Source organism: Amaranthus tricolor, chromosome 5 (genome assembly GCF_026212465.1).
Source record: "Amaranthus tricolor cultivar Red isolate AtriRed21 chromosome 5, ASM2621246v1, whole genome shotgun sequence".
Taxonomy (NCBI): Eukaryota; Viridiplantae; Streptophyta; class Magnoliopsida; order Caryophyllales; family Amaranthaceae; genus Amaranthus; species Amaranthus tricolor.
The window spans coordinates 31,283,666-31,304,261 of record NC_080051.1 but is presented as its reverse complement, the minus strand read 5'-3'; the positions used below and the strand labels follow the sequence as shown (position 1 = coordinate 31,304,261).

Here is a 20,596-nt window from a genome sequence, read left to right as displayed (position 1 = left end):
AGGTCCCAAACCGAGTGTCTTGCCTTCACTAAGTCACTTCAAATCATCACCATCAATCACTTCAAATCATCACCATTAATCACTTCATCAAGTGAACCAAATCGTATCAATCCGTATCCCATGGCACACCCTACACCACTCTCAAGTGCGCAAGACATGGCATGAGCTATAAGGTGCTCAAAATCATCATCAATATTAAGTTAATTGGCTCTTGATTGAACAATACTTTTAGTGCCTTAATCCTATTGCCTAGCACCACCCCCATCATAGCCAACCCAACCTACTACACCAACAAAAGCTACACGCCGGCGACCAACCAACGAAGATAAAGATGAGGAAGATTAAGGTGAGTGGTGGTCGAATTTGGATATCGTGGTGGTGTCGTGGTGGATGGAAGGTTAAGGTGAGGGTCGCAAAGAAGAGTTGGCTACGAAGGGGGTAGAGGAGGGGTGGGGGTCAGGTAGGGGAGTGGAGGTGGAGGCACTGCGGAAGGGTGGAGTAGTGGTGGTTGAGAGGATGGGGGTTGGGATGGGTTAGTGAAGGGGTGGAAAGGTTGGTTTTGTTTTGTTTTCTTTTTTTTTTTTTTTTTTTTTTTTTTTACAAAATGACCTACAATTATAGGTAACTAATAGGTTAAGTTTGCTAGTGGAAAATACACATGTTAGTTGGTATTATTCATGGTTAATTAATAGTTCGTTTTATTATAGGAAAATCAGTGAAATATTCTATTATTTACGGTAATTTTTCCTTAAATTAAATACCTTGTTCAAACATGGGAAGATATGAAAGGTTAAAAAATAGAATTTTCATAAGCACTTGTGATGGAAGAACAAATAAGAAAAAAAAAAATTCTACCCATTTCAATATCTTCTATTCTTCTCTAAACTACAACAATGAAATCATATAAAATGGCTCAAAATCAAATAATACATGAATGCTATTCAATTTTCATAACAAACTTATATGATATGTGATATATTTCTCCTAAATATACAAGAATAGAGATAAAATTAGCCAAAAATACTCGGAAAGTATAATTAGGCCATATTGAGTGGTGTAAATCTTGGAACCTCGACAGGGTATTTATCAATTTCATCCATCCAAGGATTCTTTTCCTTAGCCAAATTAATAGTCCTTAAAGCTTGCCATACAGCACTATTACACTTAAACCCTGACCCAAACGCGATTTGCCAAGTCCTATGCCCTCGTTTAATCCTCCCTTTAGCTTCGGCATAGGCCAACTCATACCACAATGAACTACTTGAAGTATTGCCGAACCTATATAGTGTCATTCTCGATGGCTCCATATGCCATGGAGTAAGCTCGAGATTCTTCTCCAACTCATCCAAAACCGCCCTCCCACCAGCATGAATACAAAAATGCTCAAAAGCTAACTTAAAATCAGGAATGTAAGGCTTAATTTTCATCTTGAATATTTTTCTTGCTACTAATGTAACAAAGAATAAAAGTTGTTCGGACATAGGAAGGACTAATGGGCCTAAAGTTGTAATGTTGGCCTTTAAGGCTTCCCCTGCTACGGCCATTAAGTCCTTAGAGAGTGACACACCAATGGTTTTGTTAGCATCCTCCTTTTGATAAACACAAGTGTAACTTTTGTCTTCTGCACCTTTATGTGTCCTAACTGTGTGGACTAGCTGGTACTTTGATCGATGTCTATCTGATGGCTTGTTCGACAGGAGAATGGCAGCTCCGCCCATACGAAACAGGCAGTTCGATAACAACATGGATCGATCGTTTCCCCAATACCAGTTTTGTGTTATGTTCTCTGTGCTTACCACCAAAGCATAGGTGTTGCCATGGACCTGTTGTTGTGCAAAACTAATGGTTAAGAGATTGGAATATATACATAAAAATACAATTAAGTTTATTAGGAAGTAAATTAGAGTATAATCAACTAGCTATACATTAGTTACTCATTAAAACTCATCTTTATTAAAGAAGAAAAAGACTATTTTTAATTGACTCATAATATCAAACATTATCTATAATTTCACATAAATTAATAAAACACATATATAAATTAATTTATTTTTATATAATCCAATAACGAAGGCAAAATGTTATTTTTCATCTACATCCTCTCCAACCGTAAGACAAATCATGTCTCCTATGATCTTGTCACAGACCCAACAACAAAATCAAGCCTCTTAAATTAAATGAAGTACCAAAATTAAGATTCGCTTGTCCCCCACAACTACTTGTTTTATCTCTTTTGTTAATCTAGTGAAAGCAATATTTTTTTTTGTAAAATGTTATTTTTAGTAGTAAATTTATAGATACGAGAGTAGTATTTATGTGTTGCATTTTAAAGGCAGTTTTAATTTTAAGCATCTGTAAAGTATTCGACTACACAGTGCCCATTAATTTAAGAGCCTCATATATTAGTTGACGTTAATTTATAGTTTTAGGCCTCAAAATTTCAAAAGAGGTAAAACAAATTGGCCTTAAAATATAGTGTACTTTTATTGCATAACTACTTGAATTTACCTCTTTTGTTAATCTACCGAAAGTAATATTTTTTCTAATAAAATGTTATTTTTAGTATCAAATTCATAGATATCGAGAGCAATACTTATGCTTGCACTCAAAGGTGGTTTTGGAGCATGTGCAAGGTGTTCGAATATATAAGAGCTATAAATTTTAGAACCTCAAATATTAGTTGACATTAATTTACAGCTTTATGTCTCAAATTAAAACAAATTAGACCTATATTACAGCTTATTTTTCTTTGCCCCTACTTGTAGTCATATTTACTCAATCAAGAAAATAAGGTATTTAAGATTTACTCAATCAAGAAAATAACGTATTTAAGATTAAGTGTAAATAATTATAAAATGATTCAAAAAACAAACCTGCAAAAGCTCCTTAGCAAGATCAATAGAAATGAGACCAGCACTACAACCCATACCACCAAGATTATAGCTCAAAATATTGCCTCTAAGCTTGTAATGGTTCACAATCATGGCGGACAAAGATGGTGTAGGATTGAACAAACTACAATTCACTACCAAAATCCCTATATCTTTTGGCTTCACCTTAGTCTTAGCCAATAATTCATCTATGGCTCCAAACATCACTATCTCGGCCTCCTTTCGAGCCTCAGCCATGCTTGGATTAGGTGGGACCTGAATCAATGCCTCGGGGAAATACGTCTCCTGACCCAAACCCGACCTTTCTAGGATCTTTTTTTGAAAATCGACGTTTTCTTGGGAGAATATCCCAAGATTCATCGTTCTATCCATGAAAATCTCTTTAGTAACTTTTCGTGCTTGATCAGGCTTGTAACAAGCAAAGTTAACTAAGTATATAGTTCTAGGCCGACTCATAAAGTAGAGTGTGCCTAGAAAGATCAATAAGCCCGTACACATAAACACCATGACCATGTTATACTTGACTATATTAAGTGACATTTGTAACAAATCATGAAATGAATGTACGGAAATATGTATGCTGCTTAAAACCATAAGAATTAAAGGGACTAACATGAAGTACAAGAAATTCGAAATTAAGTAATGGTAACTTAATTTAACGTACTTCAATCTAATCGACTGTTTAAAGCTCGATTCATTGTTTGTGCCATTGTTGATTTCCGTTCTTTGTCTCGTTTGGTTTGACATTATATGTTTTTGGGAGGAAATGTGGTGAGAAAATTTGCGGTATGAAAGGCTAAGAAGATGTATGTATTTATATACGTTTATGTACAGGAGAAAAAAAAATGGATAGTATATCTAGGAAGATACAAAGTAGACCAACCAACAAGAGAATTAATGTTGGGAAAGAAGAGAAAGAGGGAGATAGATACAACTATACCAACTACCCCAACAGACTTTTAAATTAATTTTTTATTTTTTATTTTTTATTTTACAGGGGAAATTTTGAGAAAATTAATTTTTGGGCAGGTTTTCAGCAGGGAAAAGACAGGTTTTATGCAATTAATAATTTTCGTTCTCATCATAACGTTTTATACTTTTATACTACTATTTATATTTAAATTATATTTATTTTTATATTTATATAATATTATAACCCAAAATTTAGTTGACTTGTAAATTGTAATTAATGTTACACGTAGTTTGTTCATTTTCTTCTTAATGATTTAGAATTTTTAGTTTGTTTAGAGGTTAGCTATATCTACTTAACGGGTAAACTATTTATTATTAAAAGATTTCAACTTTATAAGAGGTAGTAAAATTCAACTCACTTTCAACAAATTTATTTTTTTTCTATTGTTTAAGTTGACAACTTCATAGGTGGAAGATAAGGTTTTTCTTTTATTGGCTTGCTTTTTAAAAATAGATAAAAATAGTTTTTAAATTTTTAATATGGCGAAGCGCGGAAGTGGTTGCTCCGGCCCCATTATGCATTTGTTGTAATTTTAACACACATTGTGCTTTTATAATATATATGAAATATGATGATACAATAAATGATTAAATTTAACAAAATTAAGTAAATTTTAGAGATTAAAGTTGCAGAGATATACTACATTTTATGTTTGTGGTTCGAATTTTTTTACAGCCTTTTAAATTTAATGTAGTGTCACAAATTTAATAGACTTTTATCTACATTATAGGATTGTTTTTATTTTAAAACATTGTAATTACAACTAGTATTTATATAATTATTTTTATTAGTGTACCGATTATTTGGCATCAGATTAAGTTTTTAGTGTTTAAAGAGTTATTTATAACTAAGTAAATTTTATTTTGCCCGTTAATTAACGACAACCTAGGAACTAGGGTTGTGTGCACACATAGGGACGAATCAAAAATACATCATAAATTTTAAGGCCATGCTTGTTTTACTTTTTTTTTTCTGAAATTTTGAGGCATAAAAATAAATTATTTAACCAAAGCTTCTAAATATAAGGGACCTATACAGTCAGATATTTTGTACATGCTTAAAACCAACCATGTGCGTGCATGTTGTAGGAAGCCATACTAGTACTAGGCTACAATACACAGTTGCAAATTAAACTTAGGGTCGTTCCTGAGGGTAGTTTTGAGGTGCAACCGCTTAGAGCTCGGGTTATAAAGGGGCCCAAATTGAGTTAGTTCCAATTTTTAAATTTAGTTTGTGCATAAGTACCTTATCATTATATAACCTTAAATTTGTACATTTATTTGACATTGATGTGATGGAAAAAAAAATTACATGATGCATAGTTGAAGAAAAAAGAACTGAAACTTTACTTATACAAAAGTCCTTTTTGTATATATTTTGCCTAGAACCCAAAAGTGATAAAAACGACACTAATTAAACCAACTTGAATTTTTTTGGGAAATTCCACGTGGTAACCCTGAGGTTTTGGGTTTTCCACGTGTTAACCAAAACTTTGAAAAATTCACGTAGTAACCCTGTGGTTAACCAAATTGTTCCACCATGACCTTTTTGCACATAAAATGTTAGCAAATGTTAATTTCGAAGCTTTAAGGCTGTTGTACGCCTATTTATGCGACTCACCATTTCAAATGTCATCAGTTTCAACCTTTTCCCCTAAAATATAAACCCCAACTCTACCATCTTTGAATTTGGGGGAAAATATGATTTGGATGAAAAATGGTAGAGTTTGGGTTTATGTTTAGGGAAAAAAGTTGAAAATGATGGCATTTGAAATGGTGAGTTGCATAAATAGCCGTACAATAGCCTTAAAGTTTCGAAATTGACGTTTGCTAACGTTTTTATGTGCAAAATGGTCAAGGTGGAACAATTACGTAAACCTCAAGGTTACCGCGTGGATTTTTTAAAAGTTTTGATTACCATATAGAAAACCCAAAATCTCAAAATTACCACGTGAAATTTTTCAATGTTTTTTCTAATGCAACGTGCAACTTCCAAATCTCTGGATTTATTCTCAAGGCATTTATAAGTTTATTATACCATTAGAATTAGATTAGTACAATTAAGAAATTTTTTATATATAAGCTAATAAGCTAATTTAGGATTTGATGCTGACAAATATGTTGATTTTGATATGATTGCTAGAGGTGTTCATTTGAGAGATCGAATCGATTTTAGATTATATATTTTGAATCGGGATCTTATGCGTGCCCACATTGATTATTACTTTATTTATTTACTATTTTTTATATCGAGTCAAAATTGAATTGGTTACACAATTCGTGTAAATGTCAGGTCGAGTGTAATTTAAATACGTTTAATAACAACCACTAATAAATATTAATTGTTAATTACTATTAATTAAACCGTCATTTGTCCAAATTAAATGGCCACCAAGCAGTTGGTTGTAGTTGATAATAGTTATTATATTCACCAAGCATATTGGTAAGCTATGGCCATAATTATGGAGAACACTTTAGAAGTTTCTAGCTTGAGACTAACGATTGAGTTATTTCACCCTTTCAAAGAAGTAGAAGTCCAAACTTGAACGTTAAAAATATGAAAAATTTATAGGACATAACCTTAACTGCTTAAGCTAGTGCCTATAGAAGCTTCTAATTTAATTATACAAATTAATTGGGTTAGTCTTCCAACTATATGATATGATTTTAAGACGAAATCCCATTTGAATGAGATTGACGATGGTTTTTTTATTTTCCTATTGTTTTCATTTTAAGTTTCTAATTGATTATTTTCTAATACGGTATTAGAGCCAACGTGATAAAAGGTCACGAGTTTAAATTTCAATCACCTTTTTATTTATAAACCACAATTATATTTACAATTTTTAAATATAATTAAATGTCAAACCCCACCAAACTAAACCGTGTTAAACCCTATTATAATAATTAGAATTTAGATAGATTTTAAGTCTATTCGCCATGAAATAAACTTTTGTGCCTAGCCAAAATGGAGTGGGCGTACCATATAGGTGCACAATGGTCCCAAAGGTGAGCAACAAAATGCAGCCAACTTGGCCATATTTCATTACACGAAATTATACACGTGGCTACCTTACCATATCGTCATGGAATAGTGAACGCGTAAGCATAGAAATGGGAGAACTCGCCATTATTTCACCATCAATTGAACGTACACTTAACAAAATAAGTCAAGTCAAAGTAGGAGATTGAATGCAAGCATGTTGCAAACCATGGTGGATCGAGTTGGCTTATTTTGATGCTTGGAAACAAGTTACCATCAATTCATTACTTAAAATGTAACAGAGGGTTCATTACTCAATTTAATGGTTAGAATTACTTAATAGAAAAAAATAAGAAAAAATTTTTAATTTTTTTTTAATTCTAAATTAAGTGTCAAAATCTTAAAATGAATGATCGAGAAAAGTAATTGAGAGGATCCTAATACCTTGAAAACATGAAATCTATGTCTGCATCAGTCTAGCCTATATCTCTCGTCATTTGATTTAGAACTTATTGAATGGTGTAAGTTATGACATAGAAAAATGATAACCAAGTTAGTTCAGTACACAAATAGACATACAAAAATAAGTGTTTGACTCACATCATAGTAATAAACAATACCTTCGATTCGACACTGTTACCCTATGCTATGATGAGTTTGTTGTATTTACTATTTTAGTTTGTCGTAATAATTCTGGCTCATTTTTACATTTGAAACATGCTCACATAATTTCTCATCTTATGTGGTAATATGAGTTGTATCTTCATGTACTCGTTTCATAGATATCCGAAGGTGTTAGGTTTCCTAGCGTTCTATTTTGATTAGGGTTTATAGGAATCCTATATAAACCCTTTTTAATTTTAACATACTGGTTTGTATTTTGTATTCGATTCTCCTTCACATATTAATATAATTAATTTTCATTGTATGTGGATGTAGCTAACACATTGTTAGTGAATCACGTTAAATTTGTATATGATTTATTTCTTTTTATCTTTCTTGCACTTATCAATTATCATCATATCTTTTCCTGCATAATTTCAATACATGTTCGATCATCTCATCTACATATTTTTGTTATCTACTTTATTAAATACAAAAACAATAATCTGATATGAAAACCATTAAAAATAAATCCAATATGAAAGCAAAAAAAAACGAAAAACATTTAAATTTATGACCCTATTCTATTCTTATTAAAATATTAACTTTTAATACCATATAAAAAAACTAAAACAAAATATAATATTTGGTATTCAATTAAAATATCAAATAGTCAACTCGGTAAGACGGTAATTCAAATAAATGCCATACAACATGATAGTTGAGCTAATGCTGCCTCATAACTCATTGCTCCTGATATGGAATTACGTACCGACTATCGGGGGATGGCAACCTAGTTATGTTAAATACTCTTTTTGTTTTCAAATGATATTTTTATTTTTCATTTTGAATAATTTCATTTATTGTTTTTATAAATATTTTCTTTATATTAATCTCATGATTGTAGTTATATTTAGTTTTATTTTTCCATACATTGAACAAAATTATAACTTACTTTTTTTAATAAAACATTAAAATTATATTTTTATTGTCTTATATTTTTCACGTGCAATTAAATCAATATAAAATATTTAATCCACAAAGAGTCATATATATCTTATATCAATTTTTATTTTATTTTATTCATATCATCGTATACATACGGATTGGCTCAAGCGGCGAGCAGCCACCGCAATGCTATCTAATAGGAAATTCCCAAACAAGTTAAAAGAAAAATTTTACCGGACAGCAATCAAACCTGCTCTGCTATATGAGACTGAATGTTGGCCTCTAAAGAAGATTTTTGAACATAAGATGGAAGTTACAGAAATGCGTATGCTGAGGTGGATGTATGGGCACACTTCGACGGATCGAATTAGGAACAAACTAAAGGTAGCCCCTATTTTTGGAAAAATGCGCGAAAATAGATTGAGGTGGTTTGGACATGTGCAGAGAAAGACTTTCAACACCCCTGTGAGGAGGGTAGAAAGCATTATAGTAGAGGGTAAGAGGAGTCGAGGAAGACCCAGGAGAACTTGGGATGAGCAAATAAAAGTTGACTTGCATGAGTTAAACCTCTCTGAGGGCCTGACTAGGGATAGGGGTAGTTGGAGGCGCAATATCCATGTTTTAGACTACTGATGTCCTCTTAGATTACCTTTTGGTGTTCTTGGCCTCTTGCTTATCTCGTTTCTTTTATTATTAGTTTTTTTGTTTTATTTTTTGTAGTTAGTTCTACTTATTTATTTTATTTATAAGCATTTAATTTATCTTTCACGTGTAGTTACGTCTCTTTATCTTTCTCGAGCCGGAGGGCTCCTTTGGCCGTGCTCTCCTTCATGGGTATGAGTTGCCGCCGTCCTTCCCTCCTCAGACCCTGTCCATAGTTTTTCTATGAGCGGGATACACTGGGTAAGATGATGATGATGATGATGATGAATCCATACACATTCTCCATTTATAATTAAAACCAAAATATAATATTTTCACTTTCATTTTATCATTAAATTTCGATATTTGAAGTCAGGGGTTGCACCTCTCTCCGTAAAGATGTGGGAGAACAGGTTCAGATGGTTTGGGCGTGTGCAGAGAAAGATACATGACGCCCCAGTAAGAAGGACCAAATGCATCATAGTGGAGGGCAAGAGAAGTCGAGGAAGATCTAACTAGGAGAACGTGGGAGGAACAGATTAAAAGTGACATGCATGAACTTCACCTTTCCAAAGACCTGACCAGGGATAAGGGCAGTTGGCGGCGCCTTATTCACGTCTTAGATTACTAAACCCATCCTTTTTACCCATCGTTTGTTATTATTCATTGCCTGTTATTATCGCTCTTTACGTCCTTCTTTACTTTTATCTTTAGTTTTAGTTATTTGTATGTATTCTATTTATTCTATTTGTAAGTTGTAGGTTTCTCTCTCTTTGAAGACTTTTCTCGAGTCGAGGCGCTCTTTGATCGCTCCTCTATGAGTTTCTTTCCTCTCCAGACCCTAATCATAGTTTTCTATGAGCGAGATGCACTGGGTATGATGATGATGAATTCGTTTTATAAGAACACCATTTAGAAATGGATGAATTAGTTTATGTTCGTTCACACTTGACAACACCATATTCATACAACTACATAAATGAAAATCGGTAATGTGATGTGAGATTGGCAGGATACAACTATTAAAGTTACACGTTTTCATCAAATTAAAACAAAGTTTCTTCAACAAACGAAATTGTGTATAGGTCGACATCTGTTATTTGGTAGTGATTATTACCTTATTTAGGTAATTTCTAGAAAAGCAGTGCGAACTTTTGTCAAGTAATTGGAACAAAAACTTTTTGTTAGTTTTACAAATAATAAGGATAAGATTGTAGTTATTCAATCCTCTTAGAAATGGAAGTTATTTAATAATTTAATCAATAAAATTTTAGGTCCAAAACTCAAGTTATTATTGAGGCAATGAAGTGATCAAAATAGTCATACTAGTTAGCAAAAGGGTTAAAATTCATATTCGAGAATACGACAAGTCTAAGATTAAAATTAGAAAAAAAATACTACATGATGTGACATATTAAATGCTAAAAACGCAAAATAAAAAATACTTTTAATCTATATGACATATCTCTATTGAATATTGTAAAAAGGATCAAAAAATAAAGACAACTAAAAATTTAAGAATTCAATTATATTTTTGTTAATGATAATGAAACTCATTCACATTGGCGCCACTTGAACCAGGGTAATTTACACTTAGCTAAAGTAGATAAACTAACTAAGTTTAAGAAATAATATTAAATGAGCTGTTCAAATGAAACTCGAGTAATCTATATTTGAACATAAACATGATCTGACCCCATTTCAAAATAATGTATACTGAATCAAATCAAATTTTTTTTGTTAGTTGCGAATACAAAAAAACTAAAAACTGTCCACCGATCATATCAAAGCTCGAAAGTCAAAAACTAAACTAAACTAAACATAACATTTGGCATTTAGAGTATGTGAATGTCATATTCTAAGTTTGCAGTTCTTCATATTCATGGACATGCCAGCTAGAAGACAGAAAAAGAATTGGGGCTCGCGGGCGACAAAACAAGCCCTACATAGCTGGAAGCCTGTAACCAACAGAAACTGAGAGAAGATGAATTTTACAAAAAAATTAAAAAATGCACTTTATAAAAAATGTTTCTATCAACCAAGATAAATTATTAGACACTATTATCATCAATTATTGGAAGTACCAACAACACCACACATTCGAAGACAACATCAAAAGATGTCTGCATAATTACAAAACCCAGTGTGTAAAAATTATACACATCTATTCACATGTAGAGTATGCTCGAGTAAATCCAATTCAAGGCATTGAGGCGCTTGCACAATTGAAGGATTATGTCCGAGTTCCAGATGCGCTAGAATATGGACCGCTCTTGAGCTTGCCTTCAGAGCCGCTCAAGACATTGAGATCTTCAAATAGTCGGTAAGATGGAATGTAAGTCTTCTGCCCTGAAGAAATACCGGTAGAGCCATTATTCAAAACTGGCGTAGTTCCGTTCATGGCTGTTCCATTGTTGACCTTTGCAGGAAACGAGTTGACATGTTGGAGTGATCGGCCCCCGTTAATCGGCAATGAACCGTCTGTAGTTTGTGCAGTTGAGTTAAGGTTACCGTTAGCAGATGGCAGATTGTGGAAGGAATTTGATTGCTGAAGTGTACGTGCAGTTTGCAATGGAGAGGAATTCCCAACAGCTTGAGTGTAATACATTGGCTGATTTCCGTACTGTGAATATACATTTTGTGAAGGCCAAGCTCCTTGCATTGACATTGAAGGATTGTTCATCGGTCCTTGAGAAGTTGGATATAGGTATGGATTATAACTTGGAATTTGGTTGCTGCCATAACCAGAGGTTGCCTCCCATGGAGGTGGTGGGTAGGCAGAAGAATATTGAGCATAACCCTGGAGAGATTGTGTTGGCATCTGAGATTGCATCGACTGGTATTGTGGTTGTATTTGCTGAGGCAACTGCGCCGTTTGCTGGGGTTGCGGTTGAGCCCATGGTACAACATAATTGTTGAAAGATGACTAACAAAGCAAGGTAAGATATCAATCTAATATCATGATCCTTTTCAAAAAGAAAAAGGTACCATACAAGAAAGTAATCACAAAAAAATCACCATAACAAAGTTAGCCATAACACTCACTCAAACTCTTCCTTTCACCTCAATACCCATGTCAGACATTTGAAATTGACATATGTATTGGCACTTGATTTTGTATCACGCCAAAATTATGGCAAAATTATCTAAATAGTCGAATTTTAACAAAAGGAAAAATGTCCAACAATACACAAGTCTTAGTTATTTTTCAAAAAAAAAAAAAAAATACACAAGTCTTGAGTAACATAGCGTATAAGTATTATGACATTTTTAATGAAAAATAGTGTAAGGTACCTCATACGCATTCTGCGCTGGAGCTGATTCCGGAGCAGGCAAGGTTTCTGAGGGGGTAGGATTTGTTGTGAGAACAATGCTCAAAAGGTCGATAAGATCTTGCTCTTTTGCATTACTATTTGTCGTCGCTGTTGCAGGCGCCGTTGCATCAAACAAAACTAACGCATTGTTGCTTCCACTAGAAGAGGCTGCATCTTCTGTAAAACCTGTCCCAGCACTTTGTGAGGGTGCAGACGGTGACTTTGAGTGCCTGCAATATGACCAAATTTTACAAATGGGGGAAATCAAATATAACCATTGTTTGTAAAAACCAGATATGGAAAGAAGACTAAAAGCTACACCAAATTGTATCCGAGAAGTACCATGAAATATATATATTATGTGGACAGCAACATTCCATTGATAGTGGTTATTTAATACTATGTTGACCACAAGTGACCTCTTAGATTAATAGATTATCTAAAGGTATCAATGCAGGGGGTATAACTAATGCAAAATGCAAAGTAACAAAATTATTCAGGAAGAATAACCTTCGAGCAAGTAACGCAAACTCATCCTCCTCTTCTTCCACTTCGGCTAGAGCTGTTGAACCTGGTGGATCAGATGCTGGGGATTTGCCATTCTCTACAGGAGTTTTGTCTCTAACCTCAGTAGTTTTAGCATTAGAATCTGGTGTTGCACTTTGTTGTAGACTAGCATCCTTTTTAAGATTCGGTAAAGGGGTACCAGCAGCTATTCCATCATGCCTTGCGAGCACACCTTGCAATGAATCATTCAGCTCAAGACCCTGAGCAAGAAGCCCCTCATCCCTGCCAAGCAACCAAATAAGACCACTAAAAAACAGAGCAGCTCAATAACATGAAAAAGCCAACAAATAGCCATTTCCAAGTTTGTATACACATAAAAGACTATAAACAGAAACTAAAAAGCTCATTTCGATAGTACTAACGAAGTAGAAGTGATCATTTGCATCAGCTTCTTCTGATTGGAACGGCAACGATCAGCAAGATCAACAATTACTTCATCTTTCACAGACTGCATAAAATAACAAATCATGAAACCCTTCTTTTGAAAGGTAAACAATAAACACCAAGAGAATCTTGGAGGATGCTTTCATATGAACTGAGATGTTTCCATACCATGCGATCATTAGGATTGACTGCTTGAAGCATGTCATCCAGAAGTTCCAACACATTTTCCATAGATTTCAAAGTAGAAGCACTGACCAAAATACAAAAAATTAAGGATAAAATCAGGGCAGAAGTACTATACAAACTTTTGTTGTCCATGGATACACTGAAAATAAGAGCAAGTTGTCAAATTTTAAATGGTACCTTAAGCTCTCAACCTCGGAGCTCATGGCTTCATCCAGCCTCCGAGAAGAATTGGCCGGCATGCCAAAGCCAATTTGAGTGACTCTTGACTGATGGGAGACAGGTGGTGTAATCACTGGTGCTGAACGTGGAGAGCGCTGAGGAAAATGAACACCAGAACGCTGCCCAAAAAACATTAACAATACGGGTGTTATTACTGCAACGAACCATATGGACAAATTAACAGATAGCATAGTCATACCCTCATTCAATCCACAAAGACTCCCAAACAAAAAACTCAACTTAATATCGTATAAACTGAAATAAATATCGTAATTCAATTATATTTCAATTCGTTAATCCATTCTCATCCTCAGAGGGGTCATATTCTGTGAACAGCACCGGTGGAAACTCGAACTACAGATTTTAAAAAAAAAACTACAAGGTCTTCTAAAAATTATTAAAAGCCCCAACTCCTCTCTGTACCTAATCCACCCCACAATCTCCCCTTCATGTTGTTGTGCCTCTGTATCATAGTTTCACTCTCCAGAAACCACGCCATCTCCATCTTTCTATCTCTCCATAGTCCATATCATCCTGCTCCCACTCAAACGGAATTGTTTGTCTTATTCTCATCTCCATCAGTTATGAGATAAATTTTATTCAAATCCAGATGGGACAACAACAATAAAGTATCATTTGAGGTTTTCACCCATTTTCTTCAGCAGCTTTGCGTTGGAAAATCACAACCAGATGTGCTTGAATTATACTAATACAAGCCCAATGGACAAAGGGGTTCAACTGCACACTCCCCTTCCTTTGTCAATGTAGGAGAATAAGGGCAGTAAAGTGTAGAAAATAACATATAACTTAGATACATACACAACAAGAATGCTTTCGCCATTAGTAATTGATTTGAGCAGTAAACACAAACCATACATCAATATGCTCTGACATGTTTTTCTCCAGAATTTTTTTCCTACAGCTGCTGTACCACATCAGCAAATATAGGTGGTACAGCAGTCCAATTAAAAACCACCACTCAGGACAATTAAATTTTATGTGTCTGCTGTTATGCTTCCTTTTTCTTCCCTAGTTTACCTGTTCAATTTCACAAAACAAAACTCCATTTTATCAACTCCACAACACCACCACCATCCCCTACTCCATGGCCACCGCAATCACCGTCATTGGTGTTCTCCTCGATGAGGTGACCACTGAGTAGTGTCAGACACCTTAGTTATCTCAACTCCACTTTTTCTACCCAACTTCCATCGTGCCCTTCATCATGACCACCATGGCAACACCCTAACTACCATAATCACTTTACCAAAAAATAAACATATTCTTGCTAATACCTTCCTAAAAAACCCAATTAGATTCTTGCAATTAACTTCCCAAAAAACCAATTAGATTCTAACAATTAACCAAAAAATTAAAGCAAAAGAAAGAGTACAATAGTAATGAATTGGATGAATCAGGCAGGAAATAGGAAATAGGAGTACATGTTTTTTTAATTTTAAAAACTATAAAAGGATGCTTTTTACGGCCCGTTTGGTGAGTGGTATTAAATGGTGGTAATGGGAATGATTTATAATGTAAAATTTCATCAAAAGTTTCCTATCTGGTAATGAAACTTTGATCACAAAAAAGTTTTTTTTTTAACAAATTTCCATTACCACCTAATACCACCTCTCTCTCTCTCAATGGTAATGCATTGGAATGAATTTTACAAAGAAAATGAGATGATTGAAGTTGAACAAGCATGACCATAAAAGTAGCCAAAATACTTTTCAACCAAAATTACACTAGTTTTTCATTCCCATTACCACTGTTTACTACCAAACGAGCCGTTACATTAATGACTCTTAATCTTCCCTTGATGACATGGCTTAATGTATGCTTATTTGGCTTAATATAAATTAGTAGGTTGTACCACATATGAAAGCTGAGATGGTATAGCAGTTGTACCAAAAAATTTCTGGTTTTTCTCCATGTATAAATCAATATCCCTAATTCCTATGCTAGGGACAAGATTGATCGTCTCTCTCGCCCTACCGACATTCTTATGTATGCACTATTATTTCACTAATATGCTTTATTGCAGATGGTCTCCTCATAATTTCTCCAAGAGTGGAAATGATGATAAATCTACTTTAATTGGTTTCCTATATTAAAATTAAACCTGGAAAGTTCTTGAGTAACTTTCCTTGGAAACCCAACTTCCAAAATTTTATATGTGGCTATGATTCTACAGAAAAGGGTAGATTCTAACAAATATGCCCAATTTCATGATGAAATAAGTAAAATTTAGAGTGTTACAACTTACAACACTCAAAAAAAACATGAACTTACCCTCAGTTCATCACACGCCCAGTAGTATTGAGAATATTTTCCACCAGGACCACCAAATGCTTCTTGCCATGAATCCAGAAGTACCAAAATTTTCTCTCTTACATACATACCCGCCTGTGATCAAGTTAAAATTACATACAACAGAAAAGATAAAGCATCACAAGCAGAGCTCATAAATAGTTCATAATAACTTTGTCTAAAAGTCAGCAATGAAGCTAATGATGCATGTGGGAATCAATCTACAGATAAATGGAATACATATCTAAATTACTGATTTACTGCAAATTCAGGTGGGAAAAAAAATGCATAACTTGTACACCTGTCTAAACTTGCTGTTTTGACTCTTAGGTCATAACTATTTTCAGCAACTATATTACCCTTCACAAATTCACACAATTTTTTTATAAAAAAAACTAAGCTTTATGTAGCAACTTGCCACCTTTATCAGGGTATAGAACAACCGCTGATATTGGTCCAAATCATAGTCAGCAATGTTTTCAGTTGAAAGTCATCACCCATAGTTACATGCATGGATAATTCTAGCACACTGAATATCACAATCACTATTGCCGTGAATAAAGATGCTCAACAAAAAATGCATACAACCGAGCATCACGATGCTATCAATTTATAAGTTATGTTTTTGGCTTTTGATTAAAGTCATAGTACAAAAACAAGGTCTTATTGTATCATATTGGTCGTATCATAAAGGTGCTCAAATTTAGCAAACTGGTATCACACGTATCGTAAAGGTGTAAAAAACCCGCGGCTTAGGCTGTTCAAGTGATATTCATGGTTTAGGCCGCAATTTGGCAATATGATAACTGTATTCACCTCGTTACCGTATGATTGTGTCCGTTATCTCAACCTCGATCGTTACCGTATTTTTGCACTATTTAGAGTAGCACAATATATCCAAATGAGTTTGCAGACAAGCTGTTTTGGGGAGAAATAAGGGAATAGGACTAAAGGATGATTCAATATTCTTCACATGATAACAAAATACTAAAATCAAATACACAAAGTTAGAGGAAATACACAAAGTTAGAGGGAGTACACATAACATGATGCCTCGTCCTAAAACGAAACATAAATCAGCCACAATATTCATGTTCATAGATAGCCAGCTTGAGTACTTGTAAGCAACAAATATTCGGCACCATGATTAAAAAATGTTATCTCCTTAATAACCTTTCAACATTACTAAGATATTGAGCAGCAAGGTTTACCTAAAAAATGGAACTTAGAAATGCAAGTTTGTCTTGGTTAACAAGACGATTAGCATGCTCACTAGGTATAACATTTCCAACAATAGTCTTAATAGCTGCCACTAAACTACTCATTTTCTCCCTAATTCTACCAGTGACACATTTCCATCTCAATATCCATATGTAACAAAAAGTTGAGATTTACTCATACAGAAAGCCACACTTAAAAGTTAACCACAATCATAAAACTCTACCTTTTTCTTAACAAGTTTGATCATTTCATCCAAGATTTTACGCTCAGAGATATGGTAATGAATGTACTCGCCACAATTTTTTACCATCGTCTCCAAAAGCTGCAACATAACATAGCTAGAAAATCAGTACACTTATAAACTCAATTTAAACACGCATGTCAAGTAACAAAGTATACCGTTAGGGTAAGCAGTTGAACTTTAGGATTCTTATGCTGCAACCTCCTTTTTACTTCTTTCACCACATCTTTCGCTAACCTAACAATTTAACACCAAAAAAAATCATTAATAAACCCTAATTTCACCAAAATTCATCTAAGACATTCAAATTTAGCAAAAAAAAAAGTCGAAAACATTATTTTTTAATTCAATATAATAAATTATTCAAATAATTCAATAATTAATTAATAATCATAAAAAAAATGCCTGAAACTCATCACTCAGTAAAATGATTTCACTAACTACATACATTTTTTTAAAAAAATTAACAACAATTACTCCGAAATTTATTTTTTTTTCAAAACTCGATAAAATAAATCTCGTTCATAATCAAAACGCTCAAAATTCGACTCAAATTAAGCTAGATAATCCTAAAAAAACAAAATCAAAAAATCAAAGTCAAACTCGAAAAACAGAATAAATAATCTAAATAAAAAAGAAATACCAGTGATTAGAATTACAAAAATCGCATATATCCATATTCATAGACCAATCAGGACCAACAAGAAGCTCGCTAGTAGCCTTATCAACACGAATCGTAGCAGAAACCGAAGAAGAAGAAGGCGATAACGACAACGACGGCAACATCTTTCTTGATTTTCTTCAACAACAAAAAATTATCGTTTGTTCCAGTGATAAACTGAATTTTCTACGAAGAAGAGGATTTTGTAGAGTGGAGGAGAGAGAAAGAAGAAGAGAATTTTGAGGAGAAAAGGTTGAATTGTAAAGAAAGAAAAAAAATAGAAGAAAATAAATAAATTAACAAAAATTAAAACCCTGGAAAATTGGGATGATGAAAAAGAGGAGAAAGACTCGTGAATTAACTCTGTTTTTATACATACTATATGTGGCTTAATTTCGTTTTTTTGTTTATTTAACTTTTTCTTTTTCTATTATCATTATTATTATTTGTTTAATTTTCAGTATTAAAGTTTTAATAACTGAATGGAAGACGCAAGTAGATCAAAGTTGGCGTTCCGACTCACGAGAGACTAGTCTTATTCGTTATAGGACACGTTTCTTCGTTCGCGGGAGTTTATAAAGACGGATGATATTGAAATTGCTATATTTATCTTTTTGTTATGTTATAATAGGACTAGTAGTTTTTAAATGGAGATTTTACTATATAATTTTGTGCTATTTTGCTAAGTTTAGCTATATAGTAACTAAGTTAGAATAATAATAGTGTGTGATAAGTAATAGATCTCGTATATTTTGGAGTTTTATTTATCGTATGTGTTAGATTTAGTTTCATGTTATATTAAAAGTTTGATTTATTGTTTTCTAATTACATGCACGTGCATGAATAAAAAATTTATAACTTATACAAAAATAGAAAAGAAATGAAAAGACTTGGTTTTATTGATAATTAAGAATAATAAGAAATGAACTATGTCAAGGTCTTTCAAACCTATGACATCGAGCCATATATGAAAAACAAACTATTTTTATTTATTATTACAATAATTTATTTTGTTTATATCTTATAGAAGTATCAAATACAAATTTTCAAATGACACAGTATTACGCCAAAATTATTATTATTGGGTTGACACAATATACATTTATTGCCTTAAAGTGATCGCTTATCACCTTAAGATAATTACATATAGTTTAAAAGTATCTTTTTAATAGTTTTAGAGTAATCACTAGAAAAATGAGTTCATTACGTAATGAGATGGTCTCATATAACAATTATTAATTTGCTTATACAAAAAATCTATTTTCCAATAAGATTATGATCAGCTATTCCGACATGATTATTTTATTTTGATGCATTTTTATAGGAAAAATTACCTAGAATAATTCAACCTATTTGTGATTTTCCTATAATAATCTCACATATTGATTAACCATGAATAATCCTAACTTTGAGGGATATTTTTTAGAGTAAACCTAGTGACTGGATGACTTGCTATAACAAGTTTTATTTTTTAAAAAAATAGATAAATTAAAATAAAATGATGAAAAAAATATTTAAAAAATCTATGATTTTTTTTATTATTTATAATTTTTTATGTAAAATTTCAATATATTTCTCTAATTTTAAATTAATTTAAAGTTTACTGTTTTGGTGAATTACGTACTATAGTAGATCATCGGGTTACCAAGTTTACTATAGGCAAATGCCTTTTAAAGTTGAAATTATTCATGGTTAATCTATAGATGAGATTATTATAGAAAAATCATGAATAGATTGGATAATTTTTTTTTATATTATCCTCAAAATATAACTTGGCTTACTAAAAAAATATTTTTGGGTTATCATCTTCCATTATATTTTGTGAGTTATACGAAGGCTAGACCGCTAAAGGCTTAGGCGAGTGTGCAATGGAAGTGTAGCGGCGGGCATCGAGTTTTGTGTTGCTAATGAAATTCCAAATTAAGATTCTCCCAAGTCCCAAGTGTCAGTCATAGACTCATAGTTAACGTAATAGACCCAACTAGCGTTTTTAGTATAAAAAATAATAAATTTATTTTGATGTGATAATTTCATGGTAAAAATATATATTTCTATTTATTTAGTATATTAAAGTAATTAATTATAATTTTAAAGTGATTAATTATAAAATAAGTTAATTATATAAATTTGTTTTATGGTGAAACAATTTCATATAAAACAAGCTGAAAAAATACATTTAGTAAATTACTATAAAATTTTAACTTTAAAATAAAAATAAAAAAATTACAATTGCAGTGTAGTTTTTGAATTACTTTTGGTTTGTTGTATCGTTGTATGATAAACAACCAATAGAGGAGTAATCAATTTAAAATTTTTCATCAAAAGTGATTTATACATTCAACTCTATTATTACCTAATCATCAACTAACAATCAACAATCAACAATTAATAATTAACAATTAATTAAATACTTTCTGTCTTCCAGTATCAAAAACATCATGAAATCTAAAAATT

The 20,596-nt window shown here is 32.7% G+C and overlaps 2 protein-coding genes across 2 annotated transcripts; both read right to left on the bottom strand.

Moving 5' to 3' along the window:
- Nucleotides 1-834: 834 nt before the first annotated feature.
- Nucleotides 835-3,791, bottom strand: LOC130814177 (3-ketoacyl-CoA synthase 11-like). Its single transcript, XM_057680239.1, has 2 exons — nt 2,874-3,791; nt 835-1,823 (listed from the first exon to the last, which is right to left on the bottom strand). Exons 1-2 carry the CDS (start codon nt 3,636-3,638, stop codon nt 1,038-1,040), a joined length of 1,551 nt encoding a protein of 516 aa, XP_057536222.1. The 5' UTR covers nt 3,639-3,791; the 3' UTR covers nt 835-1,037.
- Nucleotides 3,792-11,028: 7,237 nt separating this feature from the next.
- Nucleotides 11,029-18,666, bottom strand: LOC130814176 (TOM1-like protein 6). The gene is made up of 10 exons (XM_057680238.1): nt 18,125-18,666; nt 17,640-17,718; nt 17,464-17,562; nt 16,002-16,115; nt 13,668-13,828; nt 13,473-13,554; nt 13,283-13,368; nt 12,864-13,142; nt 12,334-12,583; nt 11,029-11,965 (listed from the first exon to the last, which is right to left on the bottom strand). Exons 1-10 carry the CDS (start codon nt 18,265-18,267, stop codon nt 11,273-11,275), a joined length of 1,986 nt encoding a protein of 661 aa, XP_057536221.1. The 5' UTR covers nt 18,268-18,666; the 3' UTR covers nt 11,029-11,272.
- Between the last annotated feature and the right edge of the window lie 1,930 nt (nt 18,667-20,596).

Bases quoted from the DNA above. Each gene is read 5' to 3' on its own strand.
- LOC130814177 (XM_057680239.1), bottom strand. From the start codon at position 3,638: ATGTCAAACCAAACGAGACAAAGAACGGAAATCAACAATGGCACAAAC. The intron at 1,824-2,873 runs GTTTGTTTTTTG...GCACAACAACAG, and splicing joins TTGCTAAGGAGCTTTTGCAG to GTCCATGGCAACACCTATGC.
- LOC130814176 (XM_057680238.1), bottom strand. From the start codon at position 18,267: ATGTTGCCGTCGTTGTCGTTATCGCCTTCTTCTTCTTCGGTTTCTGCT. The intron at 17,563-17,639 runs GTATACTTTGTT...GTTATGTTGCAG, and splicing joins TTCAACTGCTTACCCTAACG to CTTTTGGAGACGATGGTAAA. The intron at 12,584-12,863 runs GTTATTCTTCCT...GTCATATTGCAG, and splicing joins TTTGCGTTACTTGCTCGAAG to GCACTCAAAGTCACCGTCTG.